We start from the raw sequence: 24,934 nt of genomic DNA, 5'->3' as shown, positions 1-24,934 counted from the left end.
AACACTTTTGTTCATTTAGTATTAAAACTGCTGAATTTTTAAATATTATAAGCCATGTATAAACATTTAAATATAAAATAGTTTAATTGAATAATATTTTTTTGAAAATCTTTTCATTTAGTCCACAAATTCTAGTAGGTCTACACAAAGTGTTGTACAAATGTATTTTTTTTTTCTTTATTTAAATAATTTAATCAGCAATATTCAGCAATCTGCCAACTATTTTTTCATTTGCTTCTTTTCTTTTATTTAATTAAGTGTCATAGATATCAAAGACAGACAGTATAATTGTGGGTTTTTATTGTTATGGCTCAGTATGTTTCATGTCATTATCACATTTTGTTCATAACATTAATACATGGTTCTTGTAAACCTCTGTTCTCACACTCACAGTAGTAAAGTTAAAAAAAAGCATATTTTTAGGTGATAGCATCCCATTGTCTACTACTGTACATAGTCACTTGAATAATTAGACTGAGGAGACAGCAAGTATTCCCTTCTAAGTTCTAATTGTATTCCTCATAGCATTTACACAGTAATTGCTAATGATATCCATGTTGGAAGTAAGATGCTAAGTAAGATAGGAAAACTCTTAATCTTATATTTAATTTGATATTTAGATGGCACATATGGTAATAGTTGCCATACCAACTAGTACTGCAAATTTAATAAACACTGACACAAATGTAACACGACAGTTCACTTGAATGAAATAGAAAGTAACATTATAAGATAAAAGTCGACCAAAAGTACTTTACAGTAAATTCACAAGGGAACATGTTAATTAATAAATGATCTGTATTGCAGTAGTCCTCACCAGATTCTATGTTTTGTATGTTGTGTTGGAATAGGAAAGTTCCATAATACAGCATTATGTTTTTCACATGTTATAACTGTATCATATGAATTTTTATTGTTGGTTAAGATTAGGGGAAACCAGTATCACATGTGATTTTGTATTTAGAAACTTGCCTCATGATAATTATGTACTCTACAGTGGGTAGTTTTACCTTAATTTTCTTTTTTTCTTGGATCCTACAGAAACACAAATCAAAGCTGATATAAATGGAAGAGGCATTCCATGGCATGGTTGGTGTCAGGCTGGATTCAGTGCTGAGTATTCAATTGATGGCAACACTCTCATCCTTGGAGCAGTTGGATCACTTGCTTGGAGAGGTATGAGAGCACTCACTGCATTACCTAGTTTTATAACAAACCTAGAATAATTGTATTATAAAAACAATAAATTATTTTTATTTTTTGAAATCTGGACTTACAGTACTTTTTATTGTTTCATTCTAACATTTATTAACTAGTACTTTTTATTAACCTTTTTTTTCACTTGTATTGTAAAAAACATTTTTGACATTCTGTCAAACTTTGGTTAAATCTAAACATTTTGCTTATTGATGCCCTGGGCATTTAATATTCATTGGTATTTTATAGACTTTAATAGACATTCTCTTGAGACTTATGTACCTGTTTTCTGTTTGCCATCTGACAAAATGTTAGTGTTAATATTAGCATACAATGGAAATTGCTAAACCATTGAGATCATTAAATTGTTAGAATGCACTGTTTGTGTGTGCGTTTTCTACAGTAAAACACATTAGGCCTACTTGTTAATAGTATGAATAAATTAAGTAATAATTAGAGCTATAGTTATCATGTAAAATGAATGTTGAAATACCACTTGCGCTAGCAACATTCTGATGTTTTTTAGTGGTGCTTGAAATGAGATGCTGTTGATTTAAATAAATGGTAGGTAGACATTCTCTCGGTGCTACCGTATTATTAATCAAACTTTTGACATTTTTGATTGCACATTCAATTTCAATTATGTAGATAATATTTTGTTAAAATAATTTTGGCAAGTACTGTAAACGCAACCATGACCAAATAAGATTGTTTAAGAGTGTACTACAAGGTACCAATGTCACATATCTGTCACCAAAGCCACTTTACTATACAGTGTAGTGGGAAATGCGTTAAGCCTCTTTGTTTCCTGTACCTTTCTCAATTGTCTTTGATCTATTTATGTATATTTGACACAAAATCATCATGTGTCATGTTTGTTTTGAATCAAAAGATTTCTCATGCTAAATGATCCAGGTCAAATATAAAAAAATCAACAGTCACTGTATCTTGAATGTTTCAGTTGAGGTTCAGAAGTTGAAAAAAGAATGTAAAGCTGTTCTCTCCTAATTCTTTTCCCTCCTAGTCTTATTCTTTCCTCTCATTCTCCTTTGCACTATCTTGCCTCCTCTCTGCTCATCTGCTTCTCTTTTCCGTCGTCCCCTCCAACCTGCTTTACCATCCTCTCCTACCCTACTCCTGTCTATCCTTCCCATCCCTCCTCCTCTTCCCTCCTCCTCTTTGTAAAACATACGAAAAACAAAATAAGAAAAAGGCAATTTAAACTGTAAGATGAAAAAGAAACATTTCCTTCTCTCCCCTGCTTCTTTTCCCTCCTTTATTGCAGTAGGCAATATTTTTTTATGAATATCATAGTTGTACAGACATTTAATCTCAAATTGAAAGTGCAGTACTGTATATAATGGTTACCCAGTGATTTATAAAGTGAAGTACTGTATATAATGGTTACCCAGTGATTTATAAAGTGAAGTACTGTATATAATGGTTACCCAGTGATTTATAAAGTGCAGTACTGTATATAATGGTTACCCAGTGATTTATAAAGTGAAGTACTGTATATAATGGTTACCCAGTGATTTATAAAGTTTATTAACATATGATATAATTTATACATCCATTTACTGTTACTATTAGCAAATGGGAAAGAAAGAAAGATAAGATGCTGATGCTGATAGAGAAATAAATTGATATTAGGGATACTTGATTAAACAAAACACTCCTAATAAGAGAACATACCAATTACTATAAAACAATCGCATGTACATGTACAGTAGTCATGTTATGTTTTTAACATTAAACCCACTTAAAGCACAATTGGTCTCCGGACTGCTTAAATACCAATTTCCTTTTTATTTAATTAATGTAAATTATATATATTAATTAGATATTATTTTAGAATTTGCAATTTGTCATCATTTATAATAAATATATATGATTTTTACTGTAGTATTGCTTAATTGCAGTATAATGATTTTGACATGGTCCCTATTCAACAGTTTCAGCAAGTAAAATAAAAGAAAATACAAGACAGCAACAACTTAACGAAATATAAAAACATGGCAATTTGCATCAAGCCTCTATTATTGTTATAGTAATACAAAAAAAAAACTAGAAAGCCACTCCGAGAGTGCATACCTCCGCCTTTATTTTATTCAAACAAAAATATTGATTTATTAGTAAATACCTTTAATTTAGAATTAAATAAGATTGAAAATTGGTTTTCTTCTAATAAATTATTGATTAATACTTCAAAAACAAATTTCATTATATTTCACTCCTATCGAAACAGGCATAAATTAAGTAACAAAAACATTCAAGTTGTTCTAAATGGTAAAAATCTGGACCGAAAAAGCGAAACTTTATTTCTTGGAATTTTAATTAATGAAAACTTAAATTGGACCGGTCATCAGAAAAATATTTCAATCAAAATGTCTAAACGCATTGGGTGTTATAAACCAGATAAAATATTTTTTTCCTCAACACATTTTACTTTCTTTGTATAATTCGCTTATATTACCACATTTACTTTATTGCAATATTATATGGGCAGCTGATTATCCTTCAAATTTACATAGAATTTTCATTTTACAAAAACGTATTGTTCGATTATTAAACTTTGAACAATCTACATCTGCATCAGAACCTTTGTTTAAAAAACTTAAAATTTTAAAAATATATGACCTTCATAAACTTCAAGTTACTTCTTTTATGTTTGAATATGTTACTGGTTTACTACCAAAGTCTGTTTCAATGTTATTTTCAAATCGTTTATTAGATCATACCTATAACATAAGAAATCCACATAAATTGTATGTTCCATTTGTTAAACTTAGAAAAAGCCAGTTTTTTATTACTTATTTAGGACCAACGTATTGGAATAATCTAGATTCAACTGCCACAAATCATTTATATACTGTAAATTCATTTAGAAAGCATATAAAAACCCTTTATTTATCTTGTTACCAAACCTACTAAATATGTTGCGCACTGTATAATTTATTTAATTGTATGCGTTGTATTTGTATATTTATACAGTACCGTTCTTATTTTTGTTTGAATTATTATTATTATTTTAGGGGTCAATGTGAGACAAGTTCTACTTCTAATTTTGATCCCTAAGATGGTCTTATATTAATTGTTTATTATTGTTTATTGTAATATTGTTTGTTATATATTGTGACCATCTTAAATAAATGTATTATTGAACTGAACTGAACTGAAGTAGTAAAATTCTCCTACATAAGATTTAGTCTCCGGAAAAATTGTGTGTGTCTTAATACTGTGTGATTTAGACTAATTTCACTACTGCAATGCGAGTTTGGTGTGATGGTTATGTAAACCAGCCTTTCAACTAACAATAGCTTCAGCTGACTAACAATAGAACAGCAGCACGAAAAACATGAACAAATTTGAAAAGAAATAGGTGGTTTTTTAAACTACTCGCATCAAAAAAACGTGTACATTAAATCTAATTATGTTTTAAAATTACAAACCACAAATTATAATTCTTGCCTCTAGAACAAAAATGAAGTTTTTTGTACAAGTACAGTAGTTCTCGAGAAAATGCAATGTAGTTTACTTGCTCACCGGCTTTTGAAAATTCTGTCCTATCTTTTCCTATCTGTATTTTCATTTTGGAAAGGATCTTGTAATTACTTTTGAGTAATCCTGCTAATAAAACAAACAAACACACATGATCGATTACATATACCTCCTTGGCGGAGGTAAAAAATGGAAAAAAATAACTGGAAACAATCAGTGTTTTAATAGTAATATTTTTTAAGGTTTCTTTTCTGCGAGTCGGAAAATGCGTGTTGCGAGTTGTCGGTGTAAGCCTACTGTATATAGTACATTTTTTAAATGAACAATATCAGTGTCAACTGATTCTGCCAACTTTCTTATTTGACCTTGTTATAAACAGAATTGAATGAGAATTTAATTTTTCCTATACTGACAATCATGGGAAATGATTGGTTTCCTAATGATTCCATATGGACAACCTTTGGTTTGACATATGCTCAGTAATACTAGTTTGAAAAAAATGGCAGGAAACACAAACACATTTACCGGAGGACTTCTTTCAATCATCATAGTGGCTTACTGTAGCTTATATAATATAGTTGTATACAACATAATTTAATTGACAGATTACAAACAATCTAAAACATGACAAATAAAAAGTTAAACTGCATTTAAAATTAGAATTAGAACAGTCAGAGCCTAAATAAAGCTTTTCAAAGGATGTGTTTATATTATTAAATATTATTGAGTGGATGTATCACAGCTATGACAGTTACAGTACAATAATTTATGCCTATTGGAAAAATTACCAATTTCAAATTGCAGATGATCATTTCTTGTTTAATGCCAACATGCCATTACTTTTATTTTACATAGTATTTTTATATATATTATACCGATTTTATTTATATGCAATAACTTTTTAATTATTATGCCACCCTATACCTACCAGTACATCTATTGATTTATCTCTTCACCTTGGAGGAATTTCCAAATAAGTTAGATGTTGCTCCTTTGGATTCTTAGCAATCTTTCTTTTCCCCATTGTTTGAAATGAGTTTCTCAATTATTTGTGATCTTTGTATAGTTATGTGAAGGCATCTCCATTCTAATTGCATGTGCTTCTCTGTATGTTCTTCAATACTTTTACTAACTTGGAAGACTCAAACCACTTGACTGTAAGCTACTGTAATACATGGACGTTAAACATTCACTTTACAAAAAAGCAACGGCTATTTTTTCTCTGTAAACTATACAATCAAAGTTAATACCCAAGTATTTCTACTGTTTTTAATTCAGTCATTTTAAGTGTATTTACAAGTAATTTTATAGTTTGGTTAAGTAACCGACCTTACAATGTATAACAAAATGTTTGCATTATGAAAATCGCTGAACTGGAGTTCCATAAAAAGTTAGTTTTAAGGAAGCTGTCTACCATCATATTGCTATAAAAGATATTAGGCATTCCCTTAATTTGTCTGTAAATAAAAGTGGACTAATGAGCAATTAAAAGCAATACAAATAGGGCTAGATATTCATAACTCAATACATATGTACAATGCTGAATTCAAAAGAAAATTTAAATTTAAACAAATTTATTTTTATAGAGTACTTTCTCAGATTTTTATGCTAAAATGGTTTATATCTTTTTATCTTTTTTTCATACAATCTGTAGGTTGTCCGTTTTTTCTTGATATTTATAGTTTCCATTTTCTCTATGTCGTTTGTATGTTTTTTATATTGTAAATTGTGTTTTATACACCTAAAACCTTTTTATATGTTTGTAATTGGTATCTGTTTCTCTGTCTCATAACCAGCAAACACATTTGTTTGTATACCACTTATTGTATATGTACCATCTTCCAAACCTTCTAAGAAACCTTTTTATTTCTCTCGTTCAGGAAGTGTTGTTTCTGTGACTGAGACTGGCATGGGACCAGAAATCAATGTTGCAGATGTATCATCATGGTACCCCTCTAGGGAAGAAGATGAGAGTTATATTGGTAGGTATCAAATTAAAATAATCAACCATTTGTTTTTTTAATTGATCTATTGACAGACCTTGATTTATAAATATAAGAGGAGAGCTCCTAATGGCTCTCCTCAATATGTTGAGGAGAGCCATTATTTTGATTAAGTATCCGAGGCACAGGCCCACCATGGTTGGGCCTGTGGCGAGCCGAATTTTGATAAATGACACCTCTAGATGGCCGGAAATGGTACTCTCGCACGTAAAATTCATCGTAGGTCATTGTTCTCTGAACGTAGTCTACGATGTATTGTTATAATTATCTACGCGTCGATCGTAGGGTGGTTCGTAGGGTTAGTAAACACCATTGTCATCGCCTTTAGAAGCATGGACAATGCAAACAAACAATGTATTGTTTGCTAATTAAAATCCTATCTAAAGATAGTAGACGTCAATTTTTGTAGCCACCCTAGAGGCCTACGCATCGGTTATCCTAATTTGGACGGAAATCCGCCGACGAGACGACATCGGGTCCGTGGACCTCAGCTCACGCAGAGAGAGAGTCGAGGCTATCTAGTCTAGTTTCGGCGGCCTACACTATAAATTATTTAATCCTACCTTGGGTTAGCGAATTATAAAAACAATGACACCTAGCCTAGGCTAGGACACCAACAAAATATATGCAAAATAAATATATATTCCATATCAATTACTATAAGATTTAACATAAAGGCTTAAGCCTTTTAAAATGATTACGATATGTGTATAAGAAAAGGCCCGATCAGAATTTGGAGGGGAAAACATGTGAGCAGTTAAGATCAGAGAGTATTATGTTTCATGTCATGTGACACAAAATCCAGGTACACGATCTTAATTACTGTTTATCGTGTCGGCAGCCACCCTCTCGTACCGAGTTAAAAAAAAAACATGTGAGATGTTGCGGTAAAGCAGAGAGTATCGCATTTTATGCCATGTGACCAAAAAAACTAGGTCTGTATAATTACAGTCTTCTGTCGGCAGTCTTTTTGAGCGACCGATTGAACGTTCTGATACTATATTTAGAATGAATTGTTTACGATATTTTTCTCGCAACATCAAAGATCGTAGGCGCGCCTAGCCTATCGGGGATAGCCATAACAAAGATCGTTTGCGCAACTATATATAGACTGTGTGTTGTATTCGGGGTTAATATTCTTATCATTATATATATTTTTATGACGCACTGTAACAGGTTGGGGAGCGCTATTTTAGGCGCTCCTTTGATCGTTTTCAGGACCGCCAAGGAGCGTCAGCGCCATGGCCCTCCTTTTAAATCAAGGTCTGCATTGAACTATTTCAAATATGTTGTTTTGTTCAGAAGTTTGCCTGAGAAAATGTCATGAGTGATATAGTACTTTTGAATATTATGGTGACAAGTGTTTTATTCTAATTAATTCCTGTGTCTTGTCACCTTGATTTTGGATCTTAATTCTTATCTTTATTTGCTTTCGTCGTAGATTTGTCATATTTTCAGTAGAATTGCCTTTAAATCTTGTATGATTTGTGTGTGTACAGTAAATCAGGTTAATATTAGTTTAAGACATTACAATAAAAACTATATTCAGAATCAGATCATGATCAACTTTCTCATAAAGCATTGTGATTAAATTGATCATGATAATCAGTGTGATTAAGTTGGTTATGATTATCTACTGTATACTCATAAATCAGTGTGAATAAGTTGGTCATGATCATGATGATCCATCCAACTTATTCATAAAACATTATATTAAGACAATATACTTATAGTATAGTGTAAGACTTACGTGTAAGACATACGGCAAATGCGTAGTTGACAAGTCAAGTCCAGACATGTAGACCTACAGGTTATTACAATATTAGGTTGGTGGCTTCGCATAATTTTTACAAGTGAAATACTACAGATTAAATGATTCATTAATTTTGTAGTTAATGATGTCAGTATTACTATTAAGATAAACAATGTCAGTATATTATCTAAAATGATGACACTATGATAATGCTATTTTTGACACTATGAACCTACTAATCGCTAATTAAATTATTACTGAAAATTAGGTCACAATTCCATTTCAATTTTAATACTGTTTTGCTGACACTTAGTTAAAACTGTAGAAATGTTTCTATCAAATGATAATGTTTTTTGTGACACTTATGTTGACTAATATTATTAATTAGATTATTAAATGATAGTATCATTTAATAATTAGTTCACAACCCCAGATGATGTTAGCACACAGTATATATGCATGCAATAGAAAACAGGTTGTTATGGCTTAAAACTTGTTTGCACTTTTTATTTTGTGACAGTTGTGTCTTTACAAAGTTATCTCAAATTACGAATTAGCCTAGGTTTAGCTTTCTAAAGTGAAAGTTTAATTGTTTCATTTGTATTGGAATCCTCAACTTCAATTTTGTATCAACAGATTAAAGAAAGTAGACTTCTGAATCTGAATGTAAGACAATACATACTATTCATGTTCCTGTGTCTTGTCACCTTGATTTTGGATCTTAATTCTTATCTTTATTTGCTTTCGTTGTAGATTTGTCCTATTTTCAGTAGAATTGCCTTTAAATCTTGTATGATTTGTGTGAATTGTGTGTGTACAGTAAATCAGGTTAATATGTTTCTTTAAGACATTACAATAAAAATTATATTCAGAATCAGATCATGATCAACTTTCTCATAAAGCATTGTGATTAAATTGATCATGATAATCAGTGTGATTAAGTTGGTTATGATTATCTACTATATACTCATAAATCAGTGTGATTAAGTTGGTCATGATCATGATGATCCATCCAACCTATTCATAAAACATTATATTATGACAATATACTTATAGTATACAAATCAGAATTGCATAGATCATGATAAACTATAAGTCGATATGAACTGTGAAAGTTGATCATGATGAACGGCTGATAAAACATTATGATTAAGTTTATCATGATCAAGTACTTAAACTCATAAATCAGTGTGATTAAGTTGATCATGATCAACCAATAATACTCAAATCAGAGTGTGATTAGGTGATGGTCATCTAATACTCAATTAGTGTGATTTAGTTGTTTATGATCGATTTATAAACATGATCAACTTTTCTTATGATGTTTTTGTATCATGATGAATTGATGTAGCAATAATATATGTGTAGAGATTGTCAAATTGAGGTATAAATTTGTAAAGTTGAGGTTATATATGCTATTCTTAATAATGGTTTATATTTGTATGAACCTTGCATTAATTATACAAACAAAGTTTATTTGGCAAGGATATAAGGATATTGTTCTTTTATCCTAAAAATAGCATGTAGCCAAATATGTAATTTGGCAAAAATATCAGGAGGATATTAAGTTAATAATAATTACATTTCCTATGCTAACTATTACCTTGAAACAAATCAATATAAATCATTTATAATAATGGTTAATAAATATAGATTATTTCGCAATGGATATCAGGATTGTTTAAACATTTTGTATAAATTCTCTGATTAAATTATGTTTTGGATTAAGGATGATATAACATATTGATTAAAGTTGGTTGTAATACTGAAAACAAGTTTTTGGTAAAATAACTCTTGTATTTCAGAAAAAACATTCATATTGAAAAATGGTTTAAAGTCTAATTATTGCAACATATATTTTCATGTTGAAAATAGACAAAACTGTTTCCAGTTTTGATTTGACACACAATTTGATCATTATATGCAATAAATGTTGAGGTGTTAGGGTGTATCAGTTCTCATGAATTGCTAAATCATAAATGTATGGCTAAATACTCAGATATAGAAGGGCAGGGCATTTCTATGTCATTGTAAATCATTGTTAATGTAATATGGCAAATTTCAGATCATTATCTAAAATCTGAAATTAATTTATATTGATTGTTTGCAGATAATTTGTTTGACTTTTTCATGTAGGTTATTCTGTAAGCTCTGGATATTTTGTAAGGTCAGATCTTGTTCATGGAGTGACCGGTGCCCCCAGGGCATATCAGAAGGGGAAAGTGTTTATCTATGATTTGGCTACATTTAGTGTACATACTGAATTTTTTGGAGAGAAGGTTAGTATGAAATATACATGTTTCCTATATTATTGTCATTATGTTCTGTAGTATTGCATTTATGTGAGAAAGTGTGAATAAAAAGTTGAACACGCAAGTGAGTTGAAATGACAAAGCAACAGTTTCGACAATCCAGTGCTTATGATTGGTCAAATTACCTAACTATGTCCTAGTGGGAACCAAGTCTATGGTGGGGATTAAATTTTAAAATGATTAAATTTACAGTCAACCAAAGAGTCAACACACCTTGATTTGAGTGGTCTAATGATTGCCATAGATATCCATAAAGTTGGCGTAGGTTAAATGCTATGCTCTGTAACAGATTTTGTTGTATAAAAATTGTTCTTGAATAAGGAGGGCCTGTACCTGGCTTTTGTGATAGTAGGGAGGCCAAAGTGATGTTTTCCATAAGGACTGCAAGACACAGATTATTCTCCCACACATTTAAAATAGACAAATATTGTGAGAGCTGTTGTATTGTTAGTTTACATCTTGAACCAAAAAAGCACTGTGTAAACTATTTTGAATGCACATTTGAATCATATCTGTTTGTGTCATAAAGGATTAGTGGACTCATAACCAATAGATTAGTATTGTCTCAAGTTTTTATGTTATGAAACACATTTACATTGTGAATTAGTCATAGTATTTGAGTTAAGCTTCAGAGGGCTCACCAATGTTTTTTACTCGGGGTACCCGAGTCTAGGACTCTCTCATCCTCTCTTCTATCTGGACAGTATTGAATCCTATTGAGCCAACTTTCAAGTCCTACTAGTTGTTTACGCGTCGTCTGCAGGCTCTGAAACATGGCATGCATATACTAGGGTAATACTATAGGTGAACAAGCTATAGAAAGAAAATGTTCAACCGAATGCAGAATTATGATGTCATAAACATGGTACCAATCGAAAAAAGTGCGATTTATAAAATACTACTTCTCCCTTATTTGTTGTAGTATTGAGCTAGGATGTGGCATGATACTACAGACAGGGACATTTCCTCAAAGCTATAGAGCCGGATTTATTAATTCCAAACCGGATGCAGCAATATGACATCTCGAAGATGGTACCTTGGTGCCAAACGATTGTCGTCATAATATAGCTGTGTTTGGTGCCTTTTTAAAGGTCTTGAATAAGAATATATACAGTAAAACCTATTTATGATATTGTGACCACACTTCTACTCCCAGAAATAGCAAAAAATAGCCGTATTTGGTAGCGAGGTTATTGATGTATGTGACGTTACATCCCGTCTTCTCCCGTTTTTTTTGCTGTACCCCGAGTATCGCACATTTGTGCTTGTTTCTTTTTAGTTTTGCGATTTCTAATATTACTTTTTGCCTGAGAGTGGTAGTGTCATACAGTATATGATTTCATTTATTGTGAATCTATTTAATATCAATATTATAGTAATACAAACTCAAACAACATTCATTATATATTTCTTTAATACGAATATCAGTATAAATTCAGTTAAAGTTTCCTTTCATATGTTGAATACTAATTTGTGTTTACAGATTTTTAGATTGTTAAAGGAATAGTCTATTTCATGCCTACATACCTGGATAAACCACAATATGCCTTATGTGAAAGAAGTAATAACCTCTTATTTGAAAATATATATATAGTTTCTCTTCCTATGTTTTGTACAGATGAACACTTATTTTGGAGCAGCAGTGAAAGGAATTGACCTGAACAAAGATGGTCTGACAGACCTGTTGGTAGGAGCTCCACTCTACTCAAACATCGTAGATGAAGGAAGAGTGTACATATACATGAACCAAGGAAGGGTAAGTTGATACTAACTCACTCTAGATTAATACTATTGTGAAAATTCATAAATTTCAAAACGTGTTTAACACATTGACTGCCAAGGCATTTTCCGTAATTTCTGTCCCAGTGCCAAGTCCCGTTTACATATTAAATTACAGTTTGAAAGTGTAACATCTGGTCACAGACTATCATGATGTCATTCAAAATACGATGGCGGGAAAAACCGTTGAGACGTATAAATACGTCACTGGCAATGGTCCAACAATTTTATTGACTTTGCCAGGAACGTAAATATACGTCGGGGATTTTCCGCGCTAAAATCGGTCAAACCTATCATCGAGAGATAAAAACAGTAAACCACACTGAATCATTTCATCCTTTATTATTTTTATTTACTATTAGTGCAATTTATGACATGTTTGAGATGATTATATTGAGTGTGAGGGCGCCATCGTATCAACCATATTCAATGCATGAGGGAATAAACACAAACAAACATATGACATTTATTTTTAGATTATCGTTTACGTACATCATTCATAAACTGCCATGCGATAATTCCTGTTCCAATCACCACTGCCAGCGATTCTACATACAATACAAAAGTGCTACGATTTTGACGTAGTATTACGTCTTGGCAAGTAGCGACACGCAATTTTTGACGTATAAATACGCCGTGGCAGTGAACGTGTTAAGAACAAGGGCAGAAAACACAATCTACTGTATGTGACTTGTTAATATGTTCATAAAAGTTGTCATATAATTCATTTTAATATTTGCGAAGAAAATACAGTAAAATACAGAACAATGATAATCTTTTAGATTAAAGTTTCAAAATAAAAAAAAACAGAATTGGCACCAGCCCACATTGTGCTGTCACCAATTGGAAGTATTGGAAAGCTATTATACTAACATAAAATGTGTATTGACTTTTTAAAAGGAAATGACTGTAATATGTATGTGCTGAAAGTAAAAGCATACAATACCTGTAATTTGGCACTTTTCCACATGGAAAACTATTGTATTGTATAGGGATTGAACAGTGTGGGATTATCAAGGCAAGGCAAAATATATACAAAGCAATTGATGTACTGCATCAATTGGGTAGATTTACTGCCAGTGCCAGGAACATAATATTATGTAATTAAGTATAAAATGTTCATTATTGGAACCAGGTACATATTCTACATCAAGGTTTCTATGTACTTAAACTTACGATTTAAAGAGTGGTTTTTAGGCTATGCCTTTTTATGAAAATGTATATTAAGTCATTTGGGTAAATTCAAATTTAATGGCATCAATAATCATGTGATCTCACATATCATAGATATAGATAGGAATGGAGAATACATACTAAAAGGAAATAGTACTAGAAGACATCCTTGGAAAATCTATAAATCAAAATTTGAGACAATCCAACATTGACCAAATCAAGTAGATGTTGTCTATAAGTTTTCCTTTTATTTTCCTTGTTTTTTTTAATGATTGTTGTTTTAATCTGTGGTAGTCATTGTTGTGTTGTTTATACTTGTTGTCTGGAGGAGAGTGAATCAGCCACTTGTGTATGGATGATTACAGATTGAATATCTGGCTGGTGCATGTACAAACACGGAAACATATTATTGTAAAAATTACCATAAACATTCTAAGATAACACTCCTGTATCTGGTAGTACAGACCTTAATTCCTAGACAATGCAAGGTATCTTATTCAAATAGTGACATCATCCATCATGGTATAATTGAGACATCAAAATATCTGTGTATAAATGCAATTTAAGAATATCTTTGACACATCAAGGTAAAGTACCTCAATGAGTAAACCACCTTAAATTAGAACAATGGGAATAAAAACAATATAGGAAGGATGTTCTTTATAGTTTATAACATATTTCCTGTAGTCTAGAATTATTAACACTAAATATAGGTGATGATTACATTTTATATAAGATTAGTACTAGTAGACAGGTTGTCTATTAAGGGATTACCATAAAACAGTATTACAAGTCTGGAAAGCATTTTACACCTTTTAGTTTTTAGTCAATCAACGTCATACAGTACATAGCTGGAATTATTGGCCTCAAGGATATCTTTCAGACTTTTTGAAATCATAGCCACAATTTTTTCCCCAAAGACTTTCTCTAAAAATCTAAGGGAGTAAACCCCATTTTAAGTAGCAAATTTTGAATATTATGAATCTTGAAAACATAATATACATGAAACAAGGTTATGTATCTGCAAACCAAGTTGTTTGGCTAAATAACTTAAGCATGTGGAATGAATTTGTTGCTTACACAGATTACACAGTAATTCTTTTCTTTGTCAATTTCCATCTTCATCTCTTCTCCGGTTCCAAAAAATACATAATTCAGCTACTTGTGATCATCATATCACTGTGGTTATCATAGACCTTCGTTTGCTTCCGAAAACAATGTACTATCTTCAAGATCCTTCTTTTAAGTAACCAACTTTCTTGATATGACTTTAGTGTGTATAGGTACATTGCTAATGTTATAGTCACTCTTTTTCAGGGAATTTTGCGGCCATTGAAAGAAAAACTGAGTGGTTCAAATGCTATGAATGCACGATTTGGTACAGTTATTGAAAATATTGGTGATCTCAATCAAGATAGATATGATGGTATGTTTAAAAGTGCAGTTGGAACTTTCCATTGCCAACAGTTCATTGAACTTTAAAATTAATTAAATCTATAAAAGTGAATGAAGAAAAAATGAAAAATGTTAAAACTTAAATTTTTAATTTTGAAGATGAAAAAATCCCACCCCAAGGTCCGAGTTTCATTCGGACCTAGTAGGCCTAACGAGTTTCATAACATAAGTCCTGCACACTGCCCTGCAATAAATGCGTGACAATGTGGGAATCATGAGTTTGCAGATTGTGCCACAACCTATTTAATCTGAATGAACGATAACATTTAAATAAGAAACGAATAATCTAACTGAGGAACATACAATATCCTTAATTTAATGTAATAAGATTATCCGACTGAAATTATCTGTTTGATAACTATAAACTCCTTATAAATTTGACAGTTAATTTTGTATTTCCTTAGTTGATCAATATATCCTATGATAATCTATTTATAACTGCAGAAAAGGATACATTCATTTTAATATTATTATGGTTGTTTATCATTTGAATGATAGGCTTATTGCATAATTTCATGATTCCAATAAGATGTCATAATGTTTTTAAGGACATTAGATAGGAAGGTGGTAACAACATATGGGATGGTTAGAGAGAGAGAGAGAGAGTGAGAGTGAGTCTGCCTTTATAATTATAACTTGTTATCAAAATTTAGGATAATTTTTCAGTTGAACTTTCACTTTCACTTTAAATTAAAAACATTCAAAGGTTAGATAGTACACTGATGTGCTGTCAAAGTGAACATCTGCACAAAATACAATATGTATTTCATCATCATCATCATCATTTCCAAGAGGTTTACCAACTGCCACTTGTTAGTAATGCTGCTATATCATTTTTATACTTGTTCCTGTCCTGTGTATCCTTCCTTCAAACTGATTGTTCGTGATCTTTTACCCTCCAAATGGTTGACCAACTGCTCTTGTTATGTACCACTACATCATTTCTCCACTTCTTTCTGTCCTGTGCATCATGTTTCTTTCAAACTGATTGTTCATGCTAATTTTTCCACATCCAAATGGTTTAACAACTGTCATTTCTTTGATGCTTCTGCATCATTTCCCCAGTTCTTCCTGTCCTGTGCATCCTGTTCCTTCAAACTGATTGTTCATGATGTTTTTTCTTCTTTATGGAGTTTACAATCAGTCACTTGTTCAATTCATCTACATCATTTCCCTACTTCTTCCTATGCTGTGCATCCTGTTCCTTCAAACTGATTGTTCATTTTCATTTCTCCCCTTCAAGGTGTTTACCAACTGTCACTTAATTGTTCCAGCTTTTGCAACATTTTCCAACTTCTTGCTGTCCTGGTGCATCATGTTTCTTTCAAAACTGATTGTTCATGATAATTTCTTCCCTCCAAGTGGTTTACCAACTTTCACTTCGTCCATGCTTCTGCATTATTTCCCCAGTTCTTCCAGTCCTGTGCATCCTGTTCCTTCAAACTTATTGTTCATGATCTTTTTTCTAGTTTAAGGAGTTTACCAACTGTAACTTCTTCCATGCTTCTGTCAAATATTTCCCTCTCCTGTCCATCATCTTCCTCCAAACTAATTTTTGTTCTTTCTTTACCATATCTTTCCACTTCACCTTCCTCAATACTTCTCCCCTCTAATTTGTAGATGCCAAGCTTTCTTTACTTGTTCATCTTTATCTTTCATCAACATTTCACTTAGAGCTTCCACAATTTTTGTCACTTGAACCTAAACAGTCTCTGAGCTTCTTTGTGTTCCTTATTTCAGCCAGTTTAACAATAATTAAATTATAAAGTATTTATTGAAATCATATTTTTAATTACCGTACCGTACTTGTTTTACACTGTTTGTATACAGTTTTTCTACATTTTCAACTACTCATGTATTCATTCATTTCTTATTGAAAACAAAATATTGGTAAACTATTCGGTTGGTTATTGTTTTAAAGGTGAATGATAAATTAATATTATTCAATTGCATTTTTTTTATTCAGATGTTGCAATAGGTGCACCATATGAGGATGATAACTCAGGTGCGGTTTACATTTACTCAACGTCATATTCTGGTATTAGGCTTCGATATACACAGGTACACACTTTGTATATAGTAACATACCATTTCAGAAATGAAAAATATATATACTGTATATATCCAACCTTTATATATATATATATATATATACTGAGCGAGTCAAATGGCTGGGATGTTAAGGCAGGACACTGTTTACTGTACCTAAGACTATATATATATGTATATGTACTCATATGTACATGTACTCATATTATTTCCATTTTAATTAGCAAAATAAATTGAATCTAAATCTGAATATTAGCATGGGTTCAAGGCCACCTTCAAGGGATTAACAGCCATGGGAATGTAAATTAATTACTACATTAATTATTAGTAATACTATAAAATAGGCCAAATGTGCTTAAATACATAAAATAAAATGCCTTAATGTTTTTCAATAGCACTTATATTTGCATTTATGAGCATCCTAATGTATACCAGGAATACAATAAAACAATGAGCACCTTTGACACAAACACAATGATGATGGCTTCCATATAATAATTACACTCTATACCAAATCGGATTAAAAAAGGTCTCTGTTGCACTTTTGTTGTCATAATTTCTTTATATGCATATACAGTACTTCCGTTATACATTTCAGAGGATTGCAGGCAAAGATATTGACCCTTTTGTGAGATCATTTGGAAGTTCTATTTCTGGGAAAGTGGACATAGATGGTAACATTTACCCAGATATAGCAGTTGGAGCATTCCTACAAAATAAAGTTTTTGTTTTGAGGTAGTATGACAATACTGAAATGAGTTTATAATATCTTAATATACTTATATCTTCAGTATGGAAATAATTGTTTTCTTTTGCTTTCCCATAAAAATTAAAACAATTATTACAGCACAGATTTCACTTTTTAAAATGAGCATCTTAATTGTTAACTACTTATTTTTGGCACATTGGGAATGTACAATATAATACAATATAGCTTGGATTTCATTTGAAACATGATACTATATTTAGATGATTTCTTTCCTTTTATAGAACTAAGCCTATCGTTAAAATGGAGACCACATTGAAGATTTCACCAAACCCTATCAACAAAAATCACACTAACTGTATAATTGATGGTAAAGCAGCTCTATGTTTATCATCAAACATGTGTATAAGATACACAGGCATTGCAGTCCCTCAATCACTCCGTAAGTATAGCTGTTTTAGAATGTACTATTAGTTTTCAATACCTTTCCATCTTCAGTCTCTACTTAAATAATACATTATTATGGTTATCATTCTTTTTCTTAGGCTTCTGTCTATATTTTAACTTCAGTTGCTAATGGTCAGCTAGAAAACCCACTTTTTTCTTTGTACTGTACAGTATGTTTTTTTAGGTTTTGTTATAACATTTCTCTTTTAGGCATAAACTACACACTTTCTGTAGAAAAGAATAAAGTACTTACAAATAGAGCACCACGTGTAGTCTTCCTTTACATGGGAGGGAAGACAACTGCCTCAAGTATTGAGAGGTTGGAGGTGGGACTGCAACATTGCTATAAATATGAATTTCAAGTAAAGGTAAGTATACTTGGATCAATGAATAATATTGTTACATTCTTTATTTTATTTGACATACTTTTTACACAAAACACATGATAGCTTTCTTTCAGCTTCTCTGTACCTGTATACCGACAAGTATCCATAGAATCTATATCTAAGTATTTAGTAGTTCTAAAGTATTTTTACATATGATACTTTCGCATAACAAATAGATTGCAGTTTAAGTTGTTTATCTTTTCAGAAGGAGGTAACAGATTTTCTCAGTCCTATTCCATTCCATTTCACCTATGACCTAATAGTTCCTGAGCCACCGATGCTTACCTGTTTAGGTGGACCATGTCCTACGCTAGACATGAGTAGTGCAGCAGGAGATTATGAAGAGGTACGTAATCACTGCTGATGGTATTTCTATTGGTTATTCATGTTCTACGCTATGATGTTTTCCCATAGCAAAAAAAAGTAGTAGATTTAAGTAGTCGTAAGTAGAAATAGCTCTATTTTTAGTAGCCCTAATAGTTTTTAAGTAGACCTTTTTATCTCGCCTGCTAAGAATTTTAACTCAATGAGTCAACGATAGAATGACTACTTCCCAGCTATATAAAATAGATAGTTGATTAATAGTTACTGGTGGCTATTAATTATTTGTTAATATTGATAGGTTATTGGTAGCCCTACAGTAGAGCTATTATAAGTAGACAGTTGATAGATATGATACTCATAGATTTCTAATAGCTATCTGGTAGTCCATATCTATCTATTGTATAAAATAGATAGTTTATTAACAGTTACTGGCTATTATCAGTTTGTTTATGTCTATTAATAGGTTGCTGGTAGCCCTTGGTATAGCTATTTTAAGTAGACAATCGATAGATGTATACAACTGTGTTACTCACAGATTAAATCTATCTAATACTATTAGTGGGGATTTAGAATTATGCTAATGAGGTAAAACCTATTAGGACCTATCTAAAATCTGCCTAAAATCTACTTATTAGTAGGTACCTTAATAGGTAATAGAGCTATATCTATTAAGGCGATAACTTATAAGGCTAATAGATATAGAGCTACTGTATATCTACTAAGACTTTTTGTTATGGGTTTGTGGACATCCACAGCAAATCAATCTAAAGTTTAGTTGCCATGTGGATGCAATGCAATGGCACCCCATAACGAAATAACTAAGTAGATTTAGATAGTCTTTAATAGAAATAGCTCTATCCTTAGTAGGCTTAATAGGCCGTTAGTAGTTTTTTTCTCTTGGCTACTAAGGATTTTATCATGATTTCTTCGACTACTTTCTGACTACATAAAATAGATAGGTGACATAATAGGTACTACCTATTAAAAGTACACAGTAAGTAGTTGTATCATAGTTGATGTAGCACTATTTAAAGTAGGCCTTTAAGCTACACCATTGTTAGTAGTTTTTAATAGATATTTTTCACCTTAAGAGTTTTTATGTAGACAGGGAGTAGTCTCCATCTATCTATATATAATAGATATTTAGTAGGTATGAAAAAAAAGTTAAATGTATTTTGTTAATAGGTTATAGATAGCTGTTGTCTATCTATTATAAGTAGACAGTTGATAGATAATACAAAACTGTATTACTCATAGATTTATAATAGACTTATAGTAGTCTCCATCTATCTATATATAATAGATATTTAGTAGGTATGGAATATAAGTTAACGGTAGTTTGTTAATAGGTTATAGATAGCTGTTGTCTATCTATTATAAGTAGACAGTTGATAGATAATACAAAACTGTATTACTCATAGATTTATAATAGACTTGTAGTAGTCTCCATCTATCTATATATAATAGATATTTAGTAGGTATGGAATATAAGTTAAATGTAGTTTGTTAATAGGTTATAGATAGCTGTTGTCTATCTATTATAAGTAGACAGTTGATAGATAATACAAAACTGTGTTACTCATAGATTTCTAATAGACTTACAGTAGCCTCCATCTATCTATATATAATAGATATTTAGTAGGTATGGAATACAAGTTAAACGTAGTTTGTTAATAGGTTATAGATATCTGTTGTCTATCTATTATAAGTAGACAGTTGATAGATAATACAAAACTGTGTTACTCATAGATTTCTAATAGACTTACAGTAGCCTCCATCTATCTATATATAATAGATATTTAGTAGGTATGGAATACAAGTTAAACGTAGTTTGTTAATAGGTTATAGATAGCTGTTGTCTATCTATTATAAGTAGACAGTTGATAGATAATACAAAACTGTATTACTCATAGATTTATAATAGACTTGTAGTAGTCTCCATCTATCTATATATAATAGATATTTAGTAGGTATGGAATATAAGTTAAATGTAGTTTGTTAATAGGTTATAGATAGCTGTTGTCTATCTATTATAAGTAGACAGTTGATAGATAATACAAAACTGTGTTACTCATAGATTTCTAATAGACTTATAGTAGTCTCCATCTATCTATATATAATAGATATTTAGTAGGTATGGAATATAAGTTAAATGTAGTTTGTTAATAGGTTATAGATATCTGTTGTCTATCTATTATAAATAGACAGTTGATAGATAATACAAAACTGTGTTACTCATAGATTTCTAATAGACTTGTAGTAGTCTCCATCTATCTATATATAATAGATATTTAGTAGGTATGGAATATAAGTTAAATGTAGTTTGTTAATAGGTTATAGATATCTGTTGTCTATCTATTATAAGTAGACAGTTGATAGATAATACAAAACTGTGTTACTCATAGATTTCTAATAGACTTGTAGTAGTCTCCATCTATCTATATATAATAGATATTTAGTAGGTATGGAATATAAGTTAAATGTAGTTTGTTAATAGGTTATAGATATCTGTTGTCTATCTATTATAAGTAGACAGTTGATAGATAATACAAAACTGTGTTACTCATAGATTTCTAATAGACTTGTAGTAGTCTCCATCTATCTATATATAATAGATATTTAGTAGGTATGGAATATAAGTTAAATGTAGTTTGTTAATAGGTTATAGATATCTGTTGTCTATCTATTATAAATAGACAGTTGATAGATAATACAAAACTGTGTTACTCATAGATTTCTAATAGACTTGTAGTAGTCTCCATTTATCTATATATAATAGATATTTAGTAGGTATGGAATATATGTTAAATGTAGTTTGTTAATAGGTTATAGATAGCTGTTGTCTATCTATTATAAATAGACAGTTGATAGATAATACAAAACTGTGTTACTCATAGATTTCTAATAGATTTGTAGTAGTCTCCATCTATCTATATATAATAGATATTTAGTAGGTATGGAAGGAAAGTTAAATGTAGTTTGTTAATAGGTTATAGATAGCTGTTGTCTATCTATTATAAATAGACAGTTGATAGATAATACAAAACTGTGTTACTCATAGATTTCTAATAGACTTGTAGTAGTCTCCATCTATCTATATATAATAGATATTTAGTAGGTATGGAATATATGTTAAATGTAGTTTGTTAATAGGTTATAGATAGCTGTTGTCTATCTATTATAAGTAGACAGTTGATAGATAATACAAAACTGTGTTACTCATAGATTTCTAATAGACTTGTAGTAGTCTCCATCTATCTATATATAATAGATATTTAGTAGGTATGGAATATAAGTTAAATGTAAAATGTAAAATGTAGTTTGTTACTAGATTATAGATAGCCGTTGTCTATATATTAGTGCGTGTGTATAACAATTGTTACACCCAAATTCCCGCTTCTTTTTTGCAGCAGCAGCAGGCACGATGCAGATGATCAGAGAAAAAAGGAGCATTCGCTTGTTGTAGGCCTTTTCGATCAGACCATGAATGTTTATTTATACACAATGTCAGTTTAGTGGTAAGTGAATCAATCCATATCTTTACATTTTATTTGTTAAAGTTAAAGTGTTCCTTTTTGATAGGCTAGAAGCTAGGCTAGTAGGCCTCTAGTAGGCTCTATAACCTAGCCAGGCCTGTATTAGTTAGTAGGCCTAGGCTAGGCTAGGCTACTAAGCTAGGTAGGCCCTAGCCTAGGCCTAGTCTTTTTTAAATTGCACTAGGCATTTTTCATTCAAGTTATAATTATAATAGCCTAGCCTAGGCCTAATATACTTTATAGCCTAGGCTTATAGGCCTACTACTAGTTAGCCTAGGCCCTACATTGCTTGTTTGTTGTTCAAAAAACATTTATTTATTCAACAATGGCATTATACAGTATAATATAATTATAGGTGTGTACATAAATGAAAACATAGTAATAAGCCACAAGTTGTAGGCCTACTTCCCAGGGTTCAATTATAAAATAGATTTTTTAGTTTATAATATTAATACTAAATAGTTATACTGGGCTGCCTAGGCCTATTATCAGTTTGTTAATAGGCCTAAGCCTAGTCTATTAATAGGTTATTATTATACATAATTTTAAACACAGTAGGTTTCATTTATTACCATAAATATAATTTAATACTACCGCAAAACATAGATAAACTCACATTATTTTCGCCCGTTGAGTAAATGTATATTTTTACTTTACAACAAACAAACTTGACGGGTTGTTTGTTGGTATATATTTACTCCATTGTGTTGGTTCAGAGGATGTTTTTCTTACGCACCTGCCTTTCTTGTATTTTGACTCCAAATTTGTTGACTAACTTTATCCTGAACACCACACTTTAAAATTAGGACTTATAAGTACTTTCAGAAGGAGAAACACATAATAACAAATAAATAAATCCTTTAAATTGATGATTTTACAGATGTGTTTCTTTGTATACTGTAATGTAACTCCTCGAGCTCCCCATGCTCAATGTTTTTGTTTCTATGGAGCGCCAAAAGAGCAACAATAATAGTACAAGTATAAAAACAGAAAGAAAACGAAACAAAAAAACTTATCATGATTTTTAAATTAAAATTTATTTGCCAGTATTTATTTCTTCGTACTTGCATGAGTATACTATTATCATTACAATTTTAATTTTATATTGTTCCATCCACACTGTAGATGGACTCCACAGAGTTTTCAGCCCTCTATATAATTTTTTCTCTTTTGACGTTCCATAGAAACAAAAACATTGAACATGGCCCATGGGGTAGGCCTACTGTACTGTAGGCTAGTCATTTTGTGTGCGAGAAAAACGTCTGTAAAATCATCAATTTAAAAATGTATTTGTTACTTTTTATGTGATTCTTTTTCATGAAAGTGCCAATTCTAAGGTGTGGTATTCAGAATAAATGTTGGGAGTTAAAATACAAGGCAGGTGCGAAAGATAAATATTTGTAATCTAGGTGTTGGGTCTTAGCTTTCGTGATCTTAGGTCTTAGGGGGTCTTAGCTTTCGTGGTCTTAGGTTTTGTGACACCCATTGTAAGTATGCAGTTGATAGATATTACAACTGTGATATTAATAATAGATTTCTAATGCAGTATCTAGGCCTAGAGGCCTAGGTCATCTAGCTATATCTACTGTATCTATTTGTAATAATTCTTAGTAGGCCTAAGTATATAAAATAAATAGTTTATTAATAGTTACTGGCTATTATCAGTTTGTTTATAGTCTGTTAATAGGTTACTGGTAGGTAGCCCTTGTATAGCAAAATTCAAATGGCATATTCAACAAAAAAATGTTTAAACAATTATTTTTTCAGAGAGACGATCTTTAACCTATACTAGTACAAATTTGATGGTCAAGTGCAAAGATGATTAATTTATGGTGAAGTGTGCTTTTGCGTAATTAATTTTTCATGTCAATAGTGACAATATTTGGTGCATTTCTTATTGTCTGGTCTAATTCCATTCAGGAATTGTTTTGAATTTTGAAGTTTAAATAAAATGTATACTGTATATTTGGATACTGTGTCTTGTTTCATTTGATAAGTCTAAATTGTTACAAAAGTGATGAGTGTTGCTCTGTTGCTCGGTATTCTTCCTGTCACATGTCCAACTGAGTTCAAACATGTGCAATGTTATGGTTAAGATATTAAGGTTTACAAATACTGTACTATCTTAATTTTTTGTTAAATAAATTTATAAAATGTATACTGTATATTTGGTTACTAATGTCTTGTTTCACTTAATAAGTCTAAATTGTTACAAAAGTAACTGTTGTTGTTGTTTGGTATTCTTCCTTTTACATGTCCAGCTGAGTTAAAACATGTGCAATGTTATGGTTAAGATATTAAGGTTTACAAATA

At 31.0% G+C, this 24,934-nt stretch overlaps 1 protein-coding gene across 1 annotated transcript in view; it reads left to right on the top strand.

Moving 5' to 3' along the window:
• Positions 1-24,934, top strand: part of LOC140063645 (integrin alpha-9-like) — a 49,759-nt gene that overhangs the window by 10,910 nt on the left and 13,915 nt on the right. The window contains exons 6-15 of the mRNA XM_072110077.1: positions 1,042-1,176; positions 6,579-6,680; positions 10,591-10,733; positions 12,385-12,522; positions 15,036-15,144; positions 17,140-17,234; positions 17,821-17,957; positions 18,213-18,370; positions 18,586-18,743; positions 18,967-19,107. Coding sequence (XP_071966178.1) covers positions 1,042-1,176; positions 6,579-6,680; positions 10,591-10,733; positions 12,385-12,522; positions 15,036-15,144; positions 17,140-17,234; positions 17,821-17,957; positions 18,213-18,370; positions 18,586-18,743; positions 18,967-19,107 — 1,316 coding nt within the window. The remainder of the gene's footprint in view (positions 1-1,041; positions 1,177-6,578; positions 6,681-10,590; positions 10,734-12,384; positions 12,523-15,035; positions 15,145-17,139; positions 17,235-17,820; positions 17,958-18,212; positions 18,371-18,585; positions 18,744-18,966; positions 19,108-24,934) is intronic.

The sequence above is a fragment of the Antedon mediterranea genome, chromosome 1 (genome assembly GCF_964355755.1).
Source record: "Antedon mediterranea chromosome 1, ecAntMedi1.1, whole genome shotgun sequence".
NCBI lineage: Eukaryota > Metazoa > Echinodermata > Crinoidea > Comatulida > Antedonidae > Antedon > Antedon mediterranea.
Note: the sequence above shows the minus strand (reverse complement) of the source record. Positions and strands in the feature narration are given on the sequence as shown.